General features: G+C 33.0%; 1 protein-coding gene across 2 annotated transcripts; it reads left to right on the forward strand.

Moving 5' to 3' along the window:
* Nucleotides 1-2263: 2263 nt before the first annotated feature.
* On the forward strand, nucleotides 2264-19070 carry LOC147075225 (juvenile hormone epoxide hydrolase 1-like). Of its 2 annotated transcripts, none has more exons than XM_085942732.1 (6): nucleotides 2264-2424; nucleotides 7883-8074; nucleotides 9473-9862; nucleotides 12666-13014; nucleotides 16661-16895; nucleotides 18749-19070. In XM_085942732.1, the coding sequence occupies exons 2-6, from the start codon at nucleotides 7883-7885 to the stop codon at nucleotides 18978-18980; spliced, it is 1398 nt and encodes a 465-aa protein (XP_085798858.1). In that variant the 5' UTR covers nucleotides 2264-2424; the 3' UTR covers nucleotides 18981-19070. The 2 variants fall into 2 exon arrangements, with proteins under 2 accessions (XP_085798858.1, XP_085798857.1); XM_085942731.1 differs by having other exon boundaries at nucleotides 2301-2519.
* Nucleotides 19071-20954: the final 1884 nt, after the last annotated feature.

Here is a 20954-nt window from a genome sequence, read left to right on the forward strand (position 1 = left end):
AGCAAAGAGAGTGAAAGGGAAATTTTACCCAGAAAATAAATGACAAAATTATAGGGAGAATGATCCTTATTGTGATTACTATACAAAATAACATTTTATTGTTTAAAAAAGCGCATGCTCAAATATTTGTTGTGTTTGTCATCCACAAATAATGGTATTCGATTATTGTAGCACATATGTTCGGTTATTACACATTATACCCATTGAATGTCAAACATTCACTACATTTCATTTATCACCTACTATGACTGTTATTTTAATCCATGGTAACCGAACGCGATCTGAATATTTATTGGTTAGGCACCTAGTATACGTACATTTATGTGCATAGGTACAAGACGTTTTTATGGTGTACGGGGCGCATTTTTTTTATTCTACCCCGGGCGCTAAAACACCTTACTACACCATTGATGGACACCATTAAAGCAGAAATAGCCTTCGTACTTTTGTAGACGAACCTGTTTATTAAATATTTATCTTTCAAAGTTGAGATTGTTCTATTATTTGTTTGTATTTTACTATTATGTGCAATAAAATATAATTTAAGTAAGTATTTACAATATATTTGAAATTAAAAATGATTATGATTCTTGCCTATTTAGTGGAAACCAGCGGCAAACAAATTTTGAAAATAGCTGATATACCACTGGATTATTTTTGTTAGGTTAGGTTAGGCTATAATTCTTGAATTCATGAATTTTGCCGAAATCGGCTATGAAAATTGACGCTATTCCTAACTGGCTTCCAGTAAACAGACTTGTACACAAGGCTTGAACAAAAATAAACCACAAGTGCGAGTGAGTAAGCACTCGGCACGCTTATATCTCCGCACTATGCTTTAGAGTAAGATATAATTTCTACGGCTGAATTAAATATTTTTTGCTAACGTAGCCGGCAAAAATGGATTTGACTGATTACATTAATTTAAAAACTGCGAACACGTGTTGCTGAATTATTGTTTTTGTTTTAAATATAAAGTTAGTAGTAATTATTTTTAGTTATTTTAGTAGAAAATATGGTTAACCGTTTTTTTTCATGTCCGATCCTAATAAGATCATATGATGTGAAATGGATGTCAACCACTTGCTCAACCTATTAGGTCCATACTCTGACTCATACACACATTGAAAAACAAAAATATGTGTACTTGCCAGACCCAAGACTCAACCCTGGGACCCACGACGCTATAGGCCGACGCTGAAGCCGCGCGGCCATCGTGGGTCGTGGGTTAACATGGTTAACTATGTTGTGTTCAAATTTGGTAGCCATGCTGAGAAGCAACACGATGGTATAACGTTTTATAGTTAAGTTGATAGTAATAAAATCGAGGTTCTACTGTGCGTTATACGTAAGAAACACGGTCTCATTTTGCCGAGAAAAATAGAGGTGAGTTGGAAATACTGTCACCAGTTTGTGTACTCAAGTTTCTGATGAAACTACCTCAGTATGTGTGGCCCAATAAACTTAGTCAAAAAAACTCCGCCGCGAGTCGTTGTTCTGTGCACTCGCCAGTTGGTAGACTTTTAACACTATTGACATTAAATACGCACGAAGGAAATAGCACTTGAATATAGGTATATTTTAATTTATTAGTCTATTGCGTTCGAATGTATGAATAATTGGTCATAAATTTTGTGTCGCAGCACAGTGGTGAGATGAGGCTTAGCCTTGTTATAATGATATGACCGCCCAAAACATGTTTACAATTTAAAAAAAATCACTGTAATTCATTTTTGTTAACAAGAATATTGTAACCTAACAGAAAAACAACTCATAAATTTAAAATTTGTTTAAAATTCTATAATAAATGGGACCATTCGACAAGCGGAACTCAGCGTATTTTTAGCGATTCTATTGAAGCCGATAAACAGTCTGAGTTCCCTGAGCCGATACCTATTTCAAATACTAATATGGAGTTGGTTTTAGTTTCAGTTGAGCATGAAACTTTTGTCGCATACGCACGCCAAACGCTCTATATAGTATTCCAAATACTAGTAAGTATTTTGGAACAAGTTTCTATACTAAGTATTTTTTTATACTGATAGTAAGTATACTTAGTCTTCAAAATCGACCAGTTTCCCCGTCTCTAGAGCAATAGGTTCTCTCGGCATATAATTACTCTGAGCTTCTAACATAATTATTATTGACAGTGATTACTGATTATCAAATAGTATTTACATATATTTTTTCTTAATCTATTAATATTTTGTAGCGGGCACGCTGTTGAAAACTTCTGATCTAATCTGACCCGAGCAAAATAATCATTCTTTAGTTCGGGTTCGTATAAAAACGACGGCGTCGGGGCCACATGGTACAGCTGATACGATACGTTCATTCGCTATCTCAAAAATAAATTAATAAAACACGGATTTGAAATTATCTCGGCTTTATTGGAGTGTTATCACTTATCAGTCACATAAAAAGGTGTGTTTGTGTAGCTAGTGAATTTAATTAAGTTTAATTAAGTTACGATCGAAATGGAACCATTTATTTTCTTTCTAAGGCGACTAATTCGGATGGTAAAATTTACAAATTATCATTGTATTGTGTCCGTGAAAATGTGCTGTTTACTATTTTGTCTAACCAAGCGGAGTTCTTGGGCATTTTGTGTTTATTACCTACCGGAATATCGTGTTTTTTTATTATTTATTTGTTTTGCTTTTTCATCGCAATATTTCTGATATTTAGTTTATATAATATTTGGTAATTGTGCCGCAGAGGTGGACACGAGCCTTTATATATATATATTTTTTACGAAAACAGTTTATTCCATGTAGACAATTTTATTATAATAATAAATAGGTACTTACCCTTTTCTGTCGGCGCATCGGCTTTTCGAACAATAATTGTTAATTGAAAATTTGAAAGTTTCATACATTTCGATACACCATTATCACAAACTAAGACTATATGAGGTAATATTAGGTAATATTAGGTTGGGGTAGGTTAGGTTAGGTTTGGTTTGGTCTAAAAAGAAAGTTGTAAAATCTCATGTCCACCTCTGCGGCACATTTACCTAATATTTTTTTGTGGATTGCTTGTAATACATGGGTATATATAGTATATATTATATTATCAATGGTGAAGAGTGGAGGTAGGCTGTTAACATCCGCCATAAATACTACCACTAAACTTTGTCAGTCATACGTATTTGTTTTCATTGATATAAGACTACGTTTACAGATGATGTTGGCTAGTTTTTAATATTCAATTAAACCCTGCGAAACCAAGCCATAATAGATACTCGTATATCTATAAAATATCTTAAATTATTCAATTAAATCATTTGAACATTTTATATATAGGATAATGTTTATTATCTATTATAGTTTGGTTGGGCAGGGCATGATTTAAAAAAATGAACCACTAATATTTGTAAGTAATTATGTGCTCGTAATCCAACGAAAACAAAAAACGATGAATGAAAAAGTGTGCATAACTTTGTCGTATCGCCCAAAATATACCAAAACTATTATGATTTGGTTTAGGCAGGGTTTTATTGATTTTTAAAAAACTAATCAACACTGCCTTCTGTAAATTTTAGTCATAGTTCAATAAAAACAAATACGTATGATTAACAAAGTAGTCTTATCGGATACTATCTCCAGTGACGTCCCTAGACAAAATGCCGCCACTAGGCAGTGCCAAAATGCCGCCACATTTTACATACAGTACTTTATATCATCCTTTCATGACTCCAATATCTAAGAAATGTGTTGTATGGATACATTACTAACAATATATATACCACTAAATCTAATTTTAATACCAGCTCTGCTTTTCAATAGACAATATTGCGAGTCTACGGTTTCAGATAGGTAGCTACATTTAAAAATACACTTGACTACTTCCACAACTCCCGAGTGACTGGGAAACATGTTTGGATAAATTTTAAATTAGGTATGCACGTGTCATTGCTGTTCACCAAGAACGTGAAGTCCAAGGACAACGGAAGTAAACTAGACATCGCGAACCCGACAAAAAAATCCTGTTAATACATTTTGTTTCCAATCAGTGAGCTGAATTTTTTAATGGAAAGAAATTTCCGTTATTACTAAGTTTATGTAGCTATTTCTATAAATACCTAGTGATTCTCCTCGATAAGCCGCCCTTTGGGTAACTGTCGCCCCCAAGCGACGCTCAATCTGCCTACCCCCACGGGACGTCACTGCCTATATCCACCCTTCGCTACTGATATATAATAATATGTAGTATATTAGTCTATGGGTAGATATATATAGAATATTGTAAATTCAATCGTTCTAATCGAGTGTGTATATTGCGTGTTCACCGCCTGGTGAATTGAGAAAAACGATTATAATAAACAGGACGAATGATACCTACATACATACATACATACGTAGACAGTGAACTATGCGATATAATTTATAACAGGGATGGCGAACCTTTTTACGTACACGTGCCAAAATTTCCCAAATATTATTTTTTGACTGTCTGACGTGCCGAGCAGTTTTTTGTGTAGTTTGAGCAGGAATAATTACAAGATAAAAATAACTTTTCATATACAACGTTTTTAAATTTTCTGTTGAATTATTATGCTCAATATGCTCAAACTTGTACTTGATACTGAAACGTCATTTTGATTTCCATAGTAACGCACGTATATATTAATAATTTAGTTGCTAGGACCACCCCCTTAGCAACCAATAATAGTCTTTTACTTTTTACGGATTTTTCTGAAATAACTTTTCGTACAAAACAGAATTAACTGAAAATGAATTCAATTCTGCTTAAAGATGGCTAAAAGTATTAAAAGAATGCATCGGCATCGTGTTCTGATATATTCTAAAAGTTTCAAATGTCTAGCTAGTCAGGAAGTTAGTTAAAAATCGATTGCAAGATTAGTACTGGACAAAAAACCACCGGACAAACAAGAATACGAGCTAATAAAAACGTTGTAAAAAAAAAATGAAAAAATAGTTATAAGAATTCTATTAAAAAAGTTCAAAAATTATAAGCAATTGGGTTCTTGAGTATTATTACTATAATAAATACTTAGTTTAGTTCTTTACGCACAAATTGATGCCAAAATTTCTCGGATCAGATGAGGCATCCTTTCGCTTAAGTGGTCTCAAGCATTGTAAAATGATTATAAATTTATCAAAATCAGAGGTTCGCGACATGACGTACCCCGCCGCCTGATGAGATCAGTTCTATAATATTATTATGTGTGACGCATAAAAGCTAAGGACCCATATATACAACTTAAATTAATTATATAATGCTTATTTTTCAAGAGTACCTATCATTGCTTGTTATTTTTTAGACAATGCGATCTACCATTATGAATTTTGTCGTTTCCGTTTGCGCATCTATTGATTAATATTATTGGTGAAAATATTTTTAAAAACAGAATAAAATACGCATTTTTAATATTATATAATATATATTCAGGTAATTTGTAATTTGTTTATTAAGTTTTCAATTTTTAGACGTTTTAATTTTTGACTAATTCATCGTTTTAATATTTTTTATATTTATTTTAAAAAATATCGTCTTTTATAAAATATAAATGTGTATAATATTTATACACATCTATATTTTTATAAAAATCGATGATTTTTAAAATAAATATAAAAAATATTAAAACGATGAATTAATCAAAAATCTAAATGTCAAAAAATTGGAAACTTAATAAGCTAAATTTTAATAATAACGAAAGTCAAGGGCCTTCTGTACATATACTGTATTATTTTAGAAAATAGGTAGGCAGCATGTAGATTGTGGTGCAATGTAATTGTTAATGTGTATTTATAATATTTACTGTTTACACTAATGATTTAAATAGGTAACGATTAATTTTGAAAGTACATTATTTCATAACTTTCGGTATTATCAATTACTAGATAATACTGACTACATCAGAGAGGTAAGTATCTAATAATCTTTGGATCAAAGGTTATAGGTACCTACCTAATATCATAATGGAGATAATGAAATACAGATTGTCTGGCTTTGATAAGATAATATAAGTAAGTTACTGGGAGATAAATAGAAACAAATCGGATTAATAGATTTTATTATAATATACCAAGGTAGTCTTAAATTAAAAATAATTTTATTTGCCAACGACATCTGTTGTATATGTAAGAAAGTAGGAATGTATTATGAATAAATGCAGATTACTGCACGTCAGTTAAAAGTTTAAAAGAATATGCCATGGTGTGACATCTGTCTTTAAGACCATACATAACGTCGCTGTAAGATTGGTTTCCCGAATAGACCAAATGTTCAGGAGACGAAAAACAAATTTCATAATCCTATATTTAAATACATGGAGATATTTAAATTGTTATTTTTACAGCATACGAATGATGTATTCATTACCATTACAAAGTAATTTAAAGAAAGGGATGGTTCTCGTCCAATTAGATACAAAAAAAACATTCTGCATTAAGAGGTCGATTTTGACAAAAACGGATATTCGGAAAACCAATCCTATAGCGACGATAAGTGAAACGGCAAATAATTTTCAACAGGTGGGACGAAATTTCGCATCGTCGCCAATCGCCGTGCGGCATTCGAAGTGGGAGCATGTAAATTTTTTTTGTGATGGCGTCGTAAGAATATATTCTTATATTGTGTAAAGATGACTAAAAACGTTATGCCTGTACTCGAAAAAGCAAACATGTCAATGAATATATTATTATTATTACTAATATAACAATAAACATAACACTAAATGGACGCATGTAGAATTTTTATGACAAATTATGTTCTGTTCGGCGCGCGTCATCAGCACAATCCGAGCGTCACATAGTTACGATCATTTTAGAAACTTGTCTAATTAATTGCCGGGAAAAGTGATTATTTACATCGCATAACCTCAGGATGTCTGGAGCGTTGCATACAAAATGATAGGCTCTAATACGTAAGCCTAAATCTTTGCATATAATATATTATTAAAATAATTGATAATTAGATAATTTAAAAAAATAATTTCTATGGCATTCAATCACATAATATAAATAAATATAGATTATTTTTAAAAATGAAAAATAATTTTATCTAATGACTTTGATGTGTTTAGGAAAATATATAATATTTAAACTGATCTCTCAATTTTATGTCGTCAGTGAGTTGTTGAAATTTCATCATATTAGCGTATCGTTATCATTAGTGTGTACTTATTCATCAGTAGTAATATCGTATTATCTTCTTATTTCCCGTAAATATACCTGACGAGTGTGCTCTTTTTTTCTGATTCCTACAGTCTACCTCGTTCGAAGAGTCACCCTTCGCCACTGGTATTTAGTTAATAACACATCGTCCCGTGCATGTCTAGAAGTAACTTATACTTTTTGTCAAGAGGGTCAAAGGTTAATAATATTATTATGTAGACCAGTTTCAATTGATATGCCACCTTTTACAAATGCACAACAGATGCCAGTGTTAATAAGTATTCTAAGTAAAAAAATTTAAATAGGTACTATTGAGTGAATTAGATGTTAAATGCCAAGAGGTGTTAAACATGGTGGTACTATGAAAATTTCTATGAAAAATAAAACTTTATAAACATCTCTTTTTAGTAATAAATTAAAAGTATATTATAATATAACAGCTTCTTTTGTGGTTAAGTATTTTATCATAATTTCAAGAGATGGGGGTGTGTGTACAATATATTAAATTATTTAAAACAATCAAACAGGGCTAGTATAATGAGTGTAAAGTACAGCATGAGTACACCGTCATTTTGTATGGTCGGCCTTGTGCACTTGGAATTGCAAACACGCTTGTGGCATACATCCGGTTAAAGATTATTAAAATGGTATTATTGTATTGACGATTGACATACATTTCATCTGCGTCCTATGCTATATTTTTGTTAATTTTAATCACTCCTGTTTATATTATTTTACAGATGATTTCCATGAGTAAAGTGTTGGGCTGTGGAGGCCTAATGGTGGTTGTGTGGATCGGTATGAAAGTTCAATCATTTTTAAAGCCAACCCCTATGCCGATAATACCACGAGACCAGTACTGGGGAAAGGGACAAGCCCCAGCTCAATTTGACGAAACTATTTCACCATTCAAGATCGAGTTTTCGCCGGAGGTAAACTAATTAACAATGAATATTTGTAACAATTTTTATGTCAAAAAACACTGACATCTGTATTATGTACATTGCAGATTCTTCGAAAAATGAATTTGAAGCCTTATTATCCTTTATATTTATTTTAAACATTTGATGACTGCATAAAGTATTTTTATTACATAAAATAGTATTCTTTTAAACCTCTCGCTCTAATGTTTTAGAATATAGTCATATTTCGGTACATCCATGTGCAGTGGTTTTAAAATTTTTTGGGCTTATTAATTTTTAAATGCATTTAAAAAACCATCAGTAAAATTAATGTTAACATTATATAGTGACATATTTACGATAAAAAATTATATTTAATAATCTTTGTGATCCCAAATTTTACAAAAATTAGGCATTTTATTATTAAAAAATGGGCACGATTAACACATTTGAAGATAATTCTAAAGATATTGATTATTAGCCATGCCTTTGACCAATCAAATGTGATAAACATTCTACGAATAATGTTTGCTTTATAATAATTATTGATGTAAGAATAAGGTAGTATTTTTTTGAAATACGCCATTTCTATTGGCATTTCCGAGTGGCTAAGCTACAACATATGGCCTGTATTCTATCCTATCCTATATTCAGTTGAAAATGTCCCTCTGAGGCGGACGAAACCGGATTAAAACTTGATTAAAAGTGGAATAAGTACCTACTACAAAAAAATTAATAAGGCTTCAAAATTATATAAATAGATTATCTGAACATTTAAGGAATGTCCAGGGTTATGCTCTGAATATACCATAAAAGCTCCATTTTGACCTACGCTGAGCATATGGGCCGTTAATAATATTATTGTTTACCACAAATAATTTTTGATAATACGGATTATAGTCACTCATTTACATTTTTGAATAAGTAATACAAGTTTACAGCTAATTAGTCGCAGACTCCATACTAGGCAATTATTTAAAGCCTTAATTGACCATTAACCTAGGTATTTATATAATACCTAACTCATTATTTTATATTACACAAAATAACATAACTTGCCAATGACATCTATCTGTAAACAATTCTACCAATAAGTAACAAGTTATCACACAAACAAAATCTATCAAAGCCAAAGACTTATTTTGACTTAATTAATTTGGCACATTTCAACGATAACACAAAAAAATGTAAACGTACACAATGTCAAAACCTAAGGCCATTGGAATATAATAAGCCTAATATGTTTTGTATACAGGCATACATAGTAGATTCCTAAAAATGTGTTAGGATGTTGAATTAGAAAACTAGAGCAATGTAAAAAAAACATTAAAAAGTGTACTTATACAGTATTTTTTTTGGTAAACCTAATGAGATCAATTAAATATCACATTCTGAAATAAAATTAATGATTTTTAATTACATTCACAGATGATTGCTGATTTGAAATCAAGATTAGCCAGAACCAGATACGCAGAACCTTTAGAAAACATCGCATTTGAATATGGTTTCAATACTGATGCTCTGATACCAATTGTTCAATTCTGGGCCAACAATTATGAATTTAAAGAAAGAGAAAATTTTTTAAACCAGTATCCCCAATTCAAAACAAATATTCAAGGCTTGGATATTCATTATATTCACATCAAGCCAGAAGTAGGTGAAAATATAAGAGTCCTTCCGCTTCTGATGCTGCACGGCTGGCCAGGATCCATCAGGGAGTTCTACAGGATTATTCCGATGTTGACAACACCCAAAGATGGACAGGATTTTGTTTTTGAATTGATTATACCGAGTCTACCTGGATTTGGATTTTCAGAGGTACATAATATAATAATATGACTTTAATATTATTTTTGTCTTAGTTTTATTTATGCACGAATATTAATAAACGTCGGCCTATAACGTCGTGGGTCCCAGAATCCAATCCTGGGTCTGGCAAATACACAATATATTGTTTTTTAATTTGTGTTTGAGCCAGATTATGGATCTAATAGATTGAGCATGTGGTTTACATCCATTTATCGTAAAAACAAAAATCTGTTAATGCAAACCTCCACTCAGTGGAGGCGTATCATAATCGTATTAGGATTGGACATGGAAAAAAAAACTTTTTAGGAGACAGTGAATACGCCTTAGGCTTAAGAATTTGATTTCCAACAAAATTTATTATCGTTTGAAAAGTAGGTTAATGATTTTTGTTTATTAATTTTAAAATCTCTGTTATCTTTTTATCAATTTAAAAAAAAAACAAAAGAAATTCATATTCAAATCTACTGTCATTTTGTCTTTCATATTTTATTTATCATTTCAATCGTCAATTATAATACATAGGTAGTAAAAGTGTTAAAAATGTGCATAATTACAAAAAAATAGTGATTTTTGATAATATTTGGACATTTTTGTTGCATTTTCTTAATCATTTTCTTAGTCTCAATAATAATTTACTATTTAGAAAAATATTTGTCAATAATAACAATCAATTACCTACATTTTGGTGTTTTGTTATGACGCAGTACCAGTGTGTACAATGCACACGTTTTTTCGGAACAGTTAGTGGGCTGCGGATACATGAAAGCCGCATACACTGCGAAGCTGAATCACCGACAACTACAGATAACTACTGTAGAGGATTGCAATCATCTGATAAGAGAATTAACTGAACGGAAGAGAACCACTCCAGAGTCCCAAAGGCGGCTTGTCTAATTGCAGCTACTTTACTTTCCAGCTGCGTTACTGTGCATATGTTATAGAAAAGTCGTTTCTATTTGCTTATTCATTTTTTGGTTTGCCTGAAGAGCAACATAAAACCTCCTTAGCAACATTAATCAAAAGCAAATCAGTTAGTATGATCTTATGAGAGCAGTGGAGCCACCATGACCTAGTCAGCAGGCCTATTCTAACGTATCACTTAATATAAAAAAAGAGCTAATTGTGATAAATTTACATTGACACTTATCACTTTGCGTATTCTGGCAGCTAATTATGTAAAAAAGTTAACCGTCTGAACTGTCAAAAGGTGATATCTTTTAACAGCCACTCACTTTACAGTACTTACTTTGAGAACGAGATAGAGTATGACGTCAACTTTACATATTCAGAATCGAGACGCAAGATCCGACTGTTATGTTGCAATCGCAATGACATGACTAATAAAATTGTAGGTTATGTTGATATGGCTGAGTGTCAATACAAAATTCTTGTGTTCGGCTCATTACCGACTAGATGGCGCTGGTACGGCTTTATCCTCTTATGTTCGGTCTTATCCGCTTGGGTTCGGCAGTACGAACATATCCGAATTTGATCGACATGTGTACCAACCTAAATTTTTGACATAATACGAATTAGAGATAGCCGCCGCTAATCATTTAGTGTAAATTTAGGGAAAATAGCGGAAACGTGGTAAAGTGATAACCATTAAGAATAGACATGCTGAAACGATTTGAAAATGAAATGTGGTCTATGTATAGGAGCCATGGCTCCCATAAGAGGAAGGGCTATTGTGGTTTGGGTAAGTGGGGTTTAATTAATGCCTTCGTAAACCAGTCCATAATAGTCAAAAAATATTGGTTTATCTATAATAATTTTTTATTTATTATCATTGATTCAGGCATGTATTTTAAAAACCACCGCCTGCAATTTATGCTATTGATTCAATAAAACAATTAAGTTATATCTGACAAAGTGCACACTTTTTTTGTTGGATCTCCATAACCTACCTCTACTATGATAGTTTAGTGTAGGCAGTGTTTAATTGAATTTTGAAAACGAACCATCACCATTTGAAATTTCATCGCTGTAGGATTGGTTTGTCGAATAGACCATATCGTCGGTGTTTTGTAAAAAGGGCGAATTAACCAAAATGCTACTTTACAGGAGGAGGGTTTTTAACTTTTGACATTTATTTGTTTTTTACCTGTAGATGACTATAAATATTTAACAAGTTTATAATAAAGCTTAGAAAGAATACTGTCATTATAATAGGTATTATTATATAATATTTTAAAAGGCCTAATATGTCACATTTGCTTTTTATTTCGTAATTTTAATTAATTTAATTTTAGTCGATTATCGTTTTTAAGTACTTTCCTGTGGAGATAAAAATTCGCCGTTAAAACACAACAAAGCTAGTGGGGTACATATTGTATTTTCATTAAAATCTCGATTTCGCCAAAATGGTTGATTCGCCCTTTTTACAAAACACCGACGATATGTTCAGGAGACGAAAAACAAATTTCATAATTCTATATTTAAATACATGGAGATATTAAAATTGTTATTTTTACAGTATATGAATGATGTACCTATTCATTACCATTACAAAGTAATTTAAAGAAAAGGATTGTTCTAGTCCATTCAGATACAAAAAAACATTCTGCATGAAAAGGTCGATTTCGACAAAAACGGATATTTGACCAACCAATCCTATAGTGAAGATTTGTAATCATAGTTCAATGAAAACAACATAAGTATGACTGACAAAGTTTAGTGTGCAATATGTATGTCAGATTTCCACAGCCTACCTCCACCCTTCCTCACTGCTAGACTCAGTGTAACCTTCGTCATAAATTATAATAAATATGAGGGAACATTCAACTAAATTTCGTATTTCTCTATATTCTAGGCTGCAGCAAAGCCTGGTCTGGGAGCTGTCCAAATTGGAGTCATAATGGTCAATCTTATGGAACGAATCGGCCACGATAAATATTACATTCAGGGCGGTGACTGGGGTTCGATAATCACCAGCTCTATGGCAACAATATCTGCAGATCACATTCTAGGATACCACTCAAACTTCCCTACTGTCAATTCGCCAAAGACTCATTTGAGAATGATTTTGGGAAGTTTCTGGCCATCTATGTTTGTTGATAAGAAGTTTGAGCACAGACTCTATCCAATTTCTGAAAAACTTATGGCTCTGGTAACAGAATCAGGATATTTCCACATTCAAGCTACGAAACCTGACACTGTTGGTAAGCTATCTTATTTATTACTAATTTACTTATAACGAAATAGCAATTTTCTCAACTTAAAATTAATCATGATAACATTGAATTAACAACCATGTAAATTTGTCACTAGATGTCCCTAACATGACATCAGCCATGAAACTGACAGTTAGATGGATGCTCAACTTACTAAGGACATATAGAAAAAAAGAATGCAATTTAATACGGCTTATTGATAATTCAGGAGCAAACATTCAAAACGTGATTTGTCACACAGATGTTGAGCTGAGATAATCAAGAAAAACATATTGTACTCAAAATGGTTTTTTTATTATAAAACTGTTTAAGGAAAGAATTTTAAACCTGGTATTTTGTATAATCCAAAATTCGCAGAAGTGGTTCATTTTTTGATTTGAACTTTGGACAAAACACGATTTGCATGAAACTTGTGGGCAAAACACTATTTGAATGAAAATCAAGGCATTATATTTTTTTATAGGATAAAAAGTTCTTTGAACACTGATTCTGGTTTCCTTTCATAGATTTAATTTAAATATGGACTATCAGAATTGACAATAAACGGCATTTTTCAAAATGTGTGACAAATCACTTTTTGAATGTTTGCTCCTCAATTTACAATTTTAAGTGTTTTAATCACAGAACAGATAATAAATAGAATTCAAATAGGCTGTATTCAATACGCTACATATTGATACATATAGGGTTTTGAAAATGTGAGTGTCCTATGAAAATGAAACACGCATTTTATGACTTATTATTTTTGACAGGTGTTTAAGTTTATTCCGGGTTCTTCCTTACTCGAGATCTTACCTGCTACTCGTTACCCATTAGGTATTTCAGTTCCCATTATTTCTGAGTTCCCTGGTTTTAATTAAGCGATATGTTTCTAAGAACATTAAAATAAAAAGAAATAATTATTGTTTTTAAGTCAAAGGTAAACTTTTTTTTCACCATGTCCGATCCTAATAATATTATAATATGGGTCTCTACAGAGTAAAGGTTTGTTGTATTAACAGATTTTTGTTTTTACGAGAAATGGATGTTAGCCACTTGCAATATGCCAGACCCAGGATTTGATATGTGTTCATTAAAGGGGGTTAAAATGTGGTTTTATAAAGTCTTTTGTTGGTATTAGAGAAATTTTTTAATAATTCATAGTTATAATGTGATTTATATGTAATTTGAGTAAATTAATAAAATGTGGGGGAGAAAGCCTGCTCGAACATTTGCATGGCCTAATCCACCAAGTATGGACTTCAGAAAAGATGCCAGAGGAGTGTAAGGATGGGCTGATTTTTACCCTGCACCAAAAGGAGACCAACTAGAATGTAGTAACTACAGACGGGTGACACTCCTTAACTCTGCATATAAACTGTTGTCGATTCTGATATTCAAGCGGCTGGAACCCATTGTAGAAGGGATACTCGGGCACTACCAAGGAGGCTTTCGACGAGGGAGATCATGTTTTACTCAAATATTCACTCTAAGGCAGATTCTAGAAAAGACCACTGAATTCAATATTAACACGTATCACCTGTTCATCGATTTTAAGGCAGCTTATGATAGCATTAATTTGAGATAGAGAATTTGAAATTCTGACGAAAATAGTTAAACTTTGATACCGCCTACACCATGGCATCCTCAGAGGATCCAAGGCCATGAGGCCTGAATCATCATTGGGCTGATTCATGCAAACATGAACAGATCGACTGCGAGGCAAATTTCTAGCCCGTAAGCAAATAGTAATTATTAATATCATTTTTTTAATATTATTACCTACATTAGTCTTCATCCAATTTTGACCAATAGGTATTAAATTCGTACACTTACCTACATAAATATTGAAAGCAAAGTTCCCAGCCATACAATGTACCTAGCACCTAGAATATCTGATTTGAGATTACTTTGAAAAAATATGTATTTGTACCTAGTTCAAATATTTAAAAATATGTACCTACCTAGCAAAGAAATACAGCCCTTTTCAAAGCAGGTACCTAAAAAAAGGTCTGGCTGACTATTTCTGTGGTGAGCGAAATTCTCAGAAATAAGCCAGGTACATAATATGCAGAGTGTTTTTGTCATTTTTCAGTGACAGAATTTGTTTTATTTTATTCTTGCCGAGAGTTGACCTGCTCTCCAAAAAGGGATTCATTCGGTTTTTGGTCTCTCAGGACGCCGGCCGCGGCCGTCGGCGTCTCCCGCCAATTCAAATTAATTTATTTTTTTAAAAATATTTTTTTGTTAAATATTTTGTACGCTGTACTTTACTGTATTTATATTCCGAACAATAAACGCCCTGTTTTCGCCTGTACTTCCGCGTTGTCAATCAACATAAACATGTCCCCGAAAGAAGAAGCAGACGATACCACCGTGACTTGACATGACATTACATCATCAGGGGGGTCCAGCGCTCTATACCTACCCCCCCCCCCTTTCGGAGGTGACAACTTGTAGAGATGACAATGACACCAGTACAATGCCGGGTGAAGCTTCAAGCGGAAATATCCGAGCCATTTATATCACTGAATGGCCTCAGGCAAGGTGACGCTCTGGCATGCCTTCTTTTCAATATTGCGCTAGAAATGGCGATACGGGATGCAAAGATTGATGCCCGTGGCAGCGGCACGATATTTACTAAGCCTGTGCAGCTGCTGGCGTATGCCGATGATATCAACATCATTGCCATATCAGAATTGGCACTGAAAAAGGCATTCACAACACTAGAAGCCTCTGCCAAAAAAATGGGTTTACAAATAAACGAGGCAAAAACTAAATACATGCCTGTCTATGTCACACCACGAGAAGTCGCACCAAAGTTAGATATTGGCGCATACAAGTTTGATGCGGTCGACAGTTTCATATACCTTGGATCTCTCATAACTTGACATAATGATATTACAGAAGAAATCAACAAGAGAATCATGTCTGCGAATAAATGCTACTTTGGCCTGTTAAGATATTTTAAGTCCCGCATACTATCTCGCCGAACTAAAAGCATCCTTTACAAGACACTTGTAAAGCCAGTGCTCACCTACGCATAAGAAACCTGGACATTAACTCTGCGAAATGAACGAGCCCTGAACATCTTTGAAAGAAAAATTCTCCGCCGTATATATGGACCGATCAGGGATGGCACCAATTGGATGAGAAGATATAATGCTGAGATCTACGGGCTGTACGAAGATTGCAGCGCAGTTCAATCAATTAAGATTGGGAGACTGCGATGGCTAGGTCATGTGCACCGTATGAATGACAATGAACCGGCAAGAGAGTGATGTCCAGCAATTTAATAGGACATAGAAGAGGAGGGAGGCCAAAGATTCGCTGGTTGGATGGAGCTGCCAGTGACTGCCGTATTCTGGGGGTACCAAATTGGAAAGCAGCCACATTGGATAGGGACAGGTGGAGGGAGCTGTTGGAGGGGGCCAGGACCCACACCGTTGTCGCATCCCTGATGATGATGATGTAATTTAAATTATTGACCCTGGAGAACATAACTCCTCAATAACTATCTACCGCAATAACAAAGTCACACAATAAATTATTACTATACTGACTAATTGACTTTGATTCGGCACTGTTACAAATTATTGTAAACAGAATAGCACCACGGAAGGATGTGTCATCTACAAATTTAATTCTCTTTCAGGAGTTGGTATCGGAGATTCACCAGCCGGGCTTGCAGCATACATTCTTGAAAAGTTCTCCACAGCTACCAACCTGTCGTACAGGCAATTGAAAGATGGCGGACTCACCAAGAAGTTTACATACACGGAATTAATCGATAATCTCATGATTTACTGGACGAGTAATACAGCCACGAGCGCAGTGAGAATCTACGCAGAGTCTTTCAACAGGGCTCAGTTTGCCTTGAAAGTTGATTCGTAAGTTAGCTTTTTTTCCTAAGTGATACGTAGTCACAATTATGTATGTATTCCAGGATACATACTCACTTACAAAGACTCAATATCAAAGTCAGAATAAACAAAAGACAAAAATGTTATTAACATTAGAGCATGGGTGGCCAACCTTTTCAACAGCCGGGCCAGATTCTAAAAATGAGATTTCCTACCGAGCCGCACAACCGATTTGTTTTATTATACAAAACAAAAAAGAAATAAATATTATATATTAATAAAATAAAACAAAAATGAGAATCAAACAAATTTATTACATTAGACATTTTTTAAATAATAAAAATTAAACAAAATAGGTAATATAAAATAATAAATTTTAGTGATAAGTTTGATTTTGTGCGGCAGAACTAAGTGCATCAATATCGATATCGGGTGAGGTTGTTCCTATACGTTTTCCAAATGCACACAAGTGATTCGTGCTGTCACTCGGGATTTGATAATATGCTTCATCCGACTAAAAAGCTGTTCACACGTGTAAGTGTTTCCAAATAGCGAAGTCATTATTAGAGCATGTTTGAAAAATACAGGATATTTCTCCTTGTCCAAATATGTTTCGTAAAACTCTTCCAAACCAACCTGATGGAATTTTTCCTTTAACTGTTCATCACAACATATTTCACAATGTTCCATTTGTAAATTTCCCGGTAATAAATTCACGTCTACGGAGAATGGCGTTGCAAATGCAGCAAAAACCACACCGTGCTTTTTAAAATCTTGAGCCAATATCGAATATCAATTTGCGAAATTAGCACATCTAGCGGCAGCATTTAATATTATTTTTATTTTCTCACTGCTCCACGGGCCACAAGTTGACACCCAGCGGGTCGCGGGTTGGCCACCCATGCATTAGAGCTAAAATCTGGACTTCGTTAATTATTTTCTAGCTCAATGAAATAATTCATAATTTAATTTTATCTTGAGTTTTGCCTCATATAATACAATAATGGGTAACGATGCAACATTTACTGATTCTTCATCAATCAATCAGCTTTTATCATCGCAATATTTTTTGGCTGTTATATTGTATATAATAAATATGTATGTTATTTGCATCATCCTCATTGGGTATATGCCATGGCTCCAAAACGCATAAAGCCTTTACTTGTAATTATTCCATTATGTATCTATAGTGATACTACAATTAATTGTCTAAGTAGGGACACGACAAAACTACCTTATACAATTCAAAGTCAGATGGCAGTACTTTCTAAAAATTATAATATTTTTCACATTGTTTGATATTGTTTCAATGATTACATTTTAATTATTATTGTAAAAGGTACATAGCTTTTTAAGTTATTAAATATAAAGGAAATAAAATAATTATTTAGTAGGTAGCTCTACTAATTAGATTATTTTGCATAAAAGATAATTTTTGTTTAAATATTATATTTTTCTTAAGTAGGTATATATTTTACGAAATAAATATAGTAATATGCATAATACCCCGTTTACACATGCATGGATTTACTGCTGACAGTACGTATTCTCATGGCAATAACAAAACGATGCAACAGTAAACACGTATTATCGTGTAAATTGCAAGATTGCATGCATGAATCAAAAAAGTTTAGAAACTTCTGGATTTTCATGCGACATGTCAAATAGTACTATAAAATGACAACATCGCGTATCGCTTACTCTTGAAGAATGAGTTTTACGAGGCAATCGGTACTTTTACGTGTAAACAGTTATTATCACGATAGTTTAAAATACATACTATTGGTGCAAGTAAATGCATGCAAGTGTACACAGGCGTGATAAGATAATGTTGATAATTATTAAAAAATTATAAATAAAATTCTCCTTGTCTGTTTTAGAATTCCTACTAATGTACCCACAGCGGTTGCCAAATTCCCTTTCGAAATCAGTTATTACACTGATTCTCAGCTGAGGGACAAGTACACGAATCTAATCCAATCCACCGATATGCCACGAGGCGGCCATTTTGCTGCGATGGAGGAACCGGAATTACTGTCCAAGGACATCATATCAGCAGTGGTGAAGATGGAACAGTTCCACAGGAAGAACAGTAAAAGCCAAACGAAATAAGTGTCGAACTAGTCATTAGGTTGTAATTATTATTATCTGAATTATTTATTTTTATAAATACTTTATGAGTAATAAAATACTTTTAAGATGTTTTGTGACTTTTATTTTAATATTTATTATGGTGTTGCTGCCAAAAGTTGGTAAGTTGATGATTTAGGTATTTAGTGTGAACAACGGATTATGTGTCTATATTATAAATATGTATGCTAGAAATAAAATTCAACGTCATCCAATATATAATAATATATACCTAATGATATTATACCTCTTAGGAAAATTAAGATTCTTAAGGCGAAGTCTTCACTGAGCCTTTTTTAAAGAGGCACCTAGCGTAAAAATACGAAGCTTGCAATTTGAGACATTTTTTTGATAATTTACAATTTCAACTGTATTAATGAATAAATATGTATCTGAAAACATTAAAAATAAAAATATTTTTTATTTTAAGTCAAAGACAAACTTACAACTGTAAAAAATGTAATAAAATGTGAATTTGTTCTATCGGTCCGCACCCTATTACAGATATATACAGATACATATTTATTCATTAATACAGTTGAAATTGTAAATTATCAAAAAAATGTCTCAAATTGCAAGCTTCGTATTTTTCCGCTAGGTGCCTCTTTAAAAAAGGCTCAGTGAAGACTTCGCCTTAAACATAAACAAAAATCACAGATTTTCTTAATAGATCATTACCATGAACTAGGTTTGATTCACTGCTGTATGAAAGCCTTCCCATGGTATTTCTGCCATTACTCTTCTTTACTTAATGATTTTATCGATCCAGTACATATTAGGCCCTGTGGTAGCTTAGTGCCTCTTGGGTATCACTGCATGACTGCAATTGTTCAAATTACTCGAAGGGCGGCAAATCGAGTAGAATCATTTGGTATACAGTCGAACTCGGTTATTACAATCACGGATATAGCGAGATCTCGGATGTTACGAGGAAGCATTGGTTCACATTTTAGTTTATGATTTTCTCCATACATTTATTCACTTTTATAACGAGCTACTTATCGGTTATACCGAGCTAAAATATGGTCAAAATTTTTCTTAAAACTGTTAATGTGTCGATCATTTAAAAACATTTCAATCCTAAGTAATAAAATCCGACCGGACAGGATGCTGCCGGAATCGGATTACGTTTATGACACTAGTTAAGTGTCTAAGTACCTACCTAATTGGTGTTTTCGCCGACAATATTGAAAAAGTATACACGCGTATGGTTGAAATTGCATGTAAAAATCCAAGGTTTGTGAAGCCACTAGGTATCTACCAGCGTTCATTACAATAAACAACTTCTTTTGTAGTCTATGAATGCCATGCTTGTTTCGGGGAAAAATTATAATTGTGTATTTTTGTTTGAATTGCGACTTTTTGTGTTATGTGACCGCTCATTTAAAAATACCTATTCGTCCTATTCTCTGATATAACGAGTAACGCTTATAACGAGCAAATTCAGTCGGTCCCATCTTCCTCGTAATAACCAAGTTTGACCGTACATAGAAATAGCTATCTACCTTAACTTAGTAATAACAAAAATATCTTTCCATTAAAAATTTCAGCTCACTGGTTGGAAACAAAATTTATTAATTATTAACATAAAAGGTTTAGCAAAAATGTATTTTTTTGTCGGGTTCACGATGTCTAGTTTACTTCCATTGTCCTTGGACGTCACGTCCTTGATGACCAGCAATGACACGTGCAGATTTGGGAATTATATTTGAATTATAGGTAGGTATATAAGTACTTAGGCACCTAATTAATTTATCCAAATATTTGTGCTAGTCATTCGCGAGTTTTGAAAATTGTCAGGTGTATTTTTAAAAATGTATCTGAAACTGTGGAATCGCAATATTGTCTATTGAAGTAGAGATGGCATTTAAATTAGACTTAGTGGTATATATTTTGTTACTAATGTATCCACATGTCTTAGAATGATTAAAAATACTGTATAAAAATGGGCGGCAT

Source organism: Rhyacophila brunnea, unplaced genomic scaffold (genome assembly GCF_057557595.1).
Source record: "Rhyacophila brunnea isolate RB1 unplaced genomic scaffold, BYU_Rbru_1.0 scaffold_15, whole genome shotgun sequence".
NCBI classification, from domain to species: domain Eukaryota; kingdom Metazoa; phylum Arthropoda; class Insecta; order Trichoptera; family Rhyacophilidae; genus Rhyacophila; species Rhyacophila brunnea.

Bases quoted from the DNA above. Each gene is read 5' to 3' on its own strand.
- LOC147075225 (XM_085942731.1), top strand. From the start codon at position 2,478: ATGGAACCATTTATTTTCTTTCTAAGGCGACTAATTCGGATG. The intron at 8,075-9,472 runs GTAAACTAATTA...TTACATTCACAG, and splicing joins AGATCGAGTTTTCGCCGGAG to ATGATTGCTGATTTGAAATC. The intron at 16,896-18,748 runs GTAAGTTAGCTT...TGTCTGTTTTAG, and splicing joins TTTGCCTTGAAAGTTGATTC to AATTCCTACTAATGTACCCA.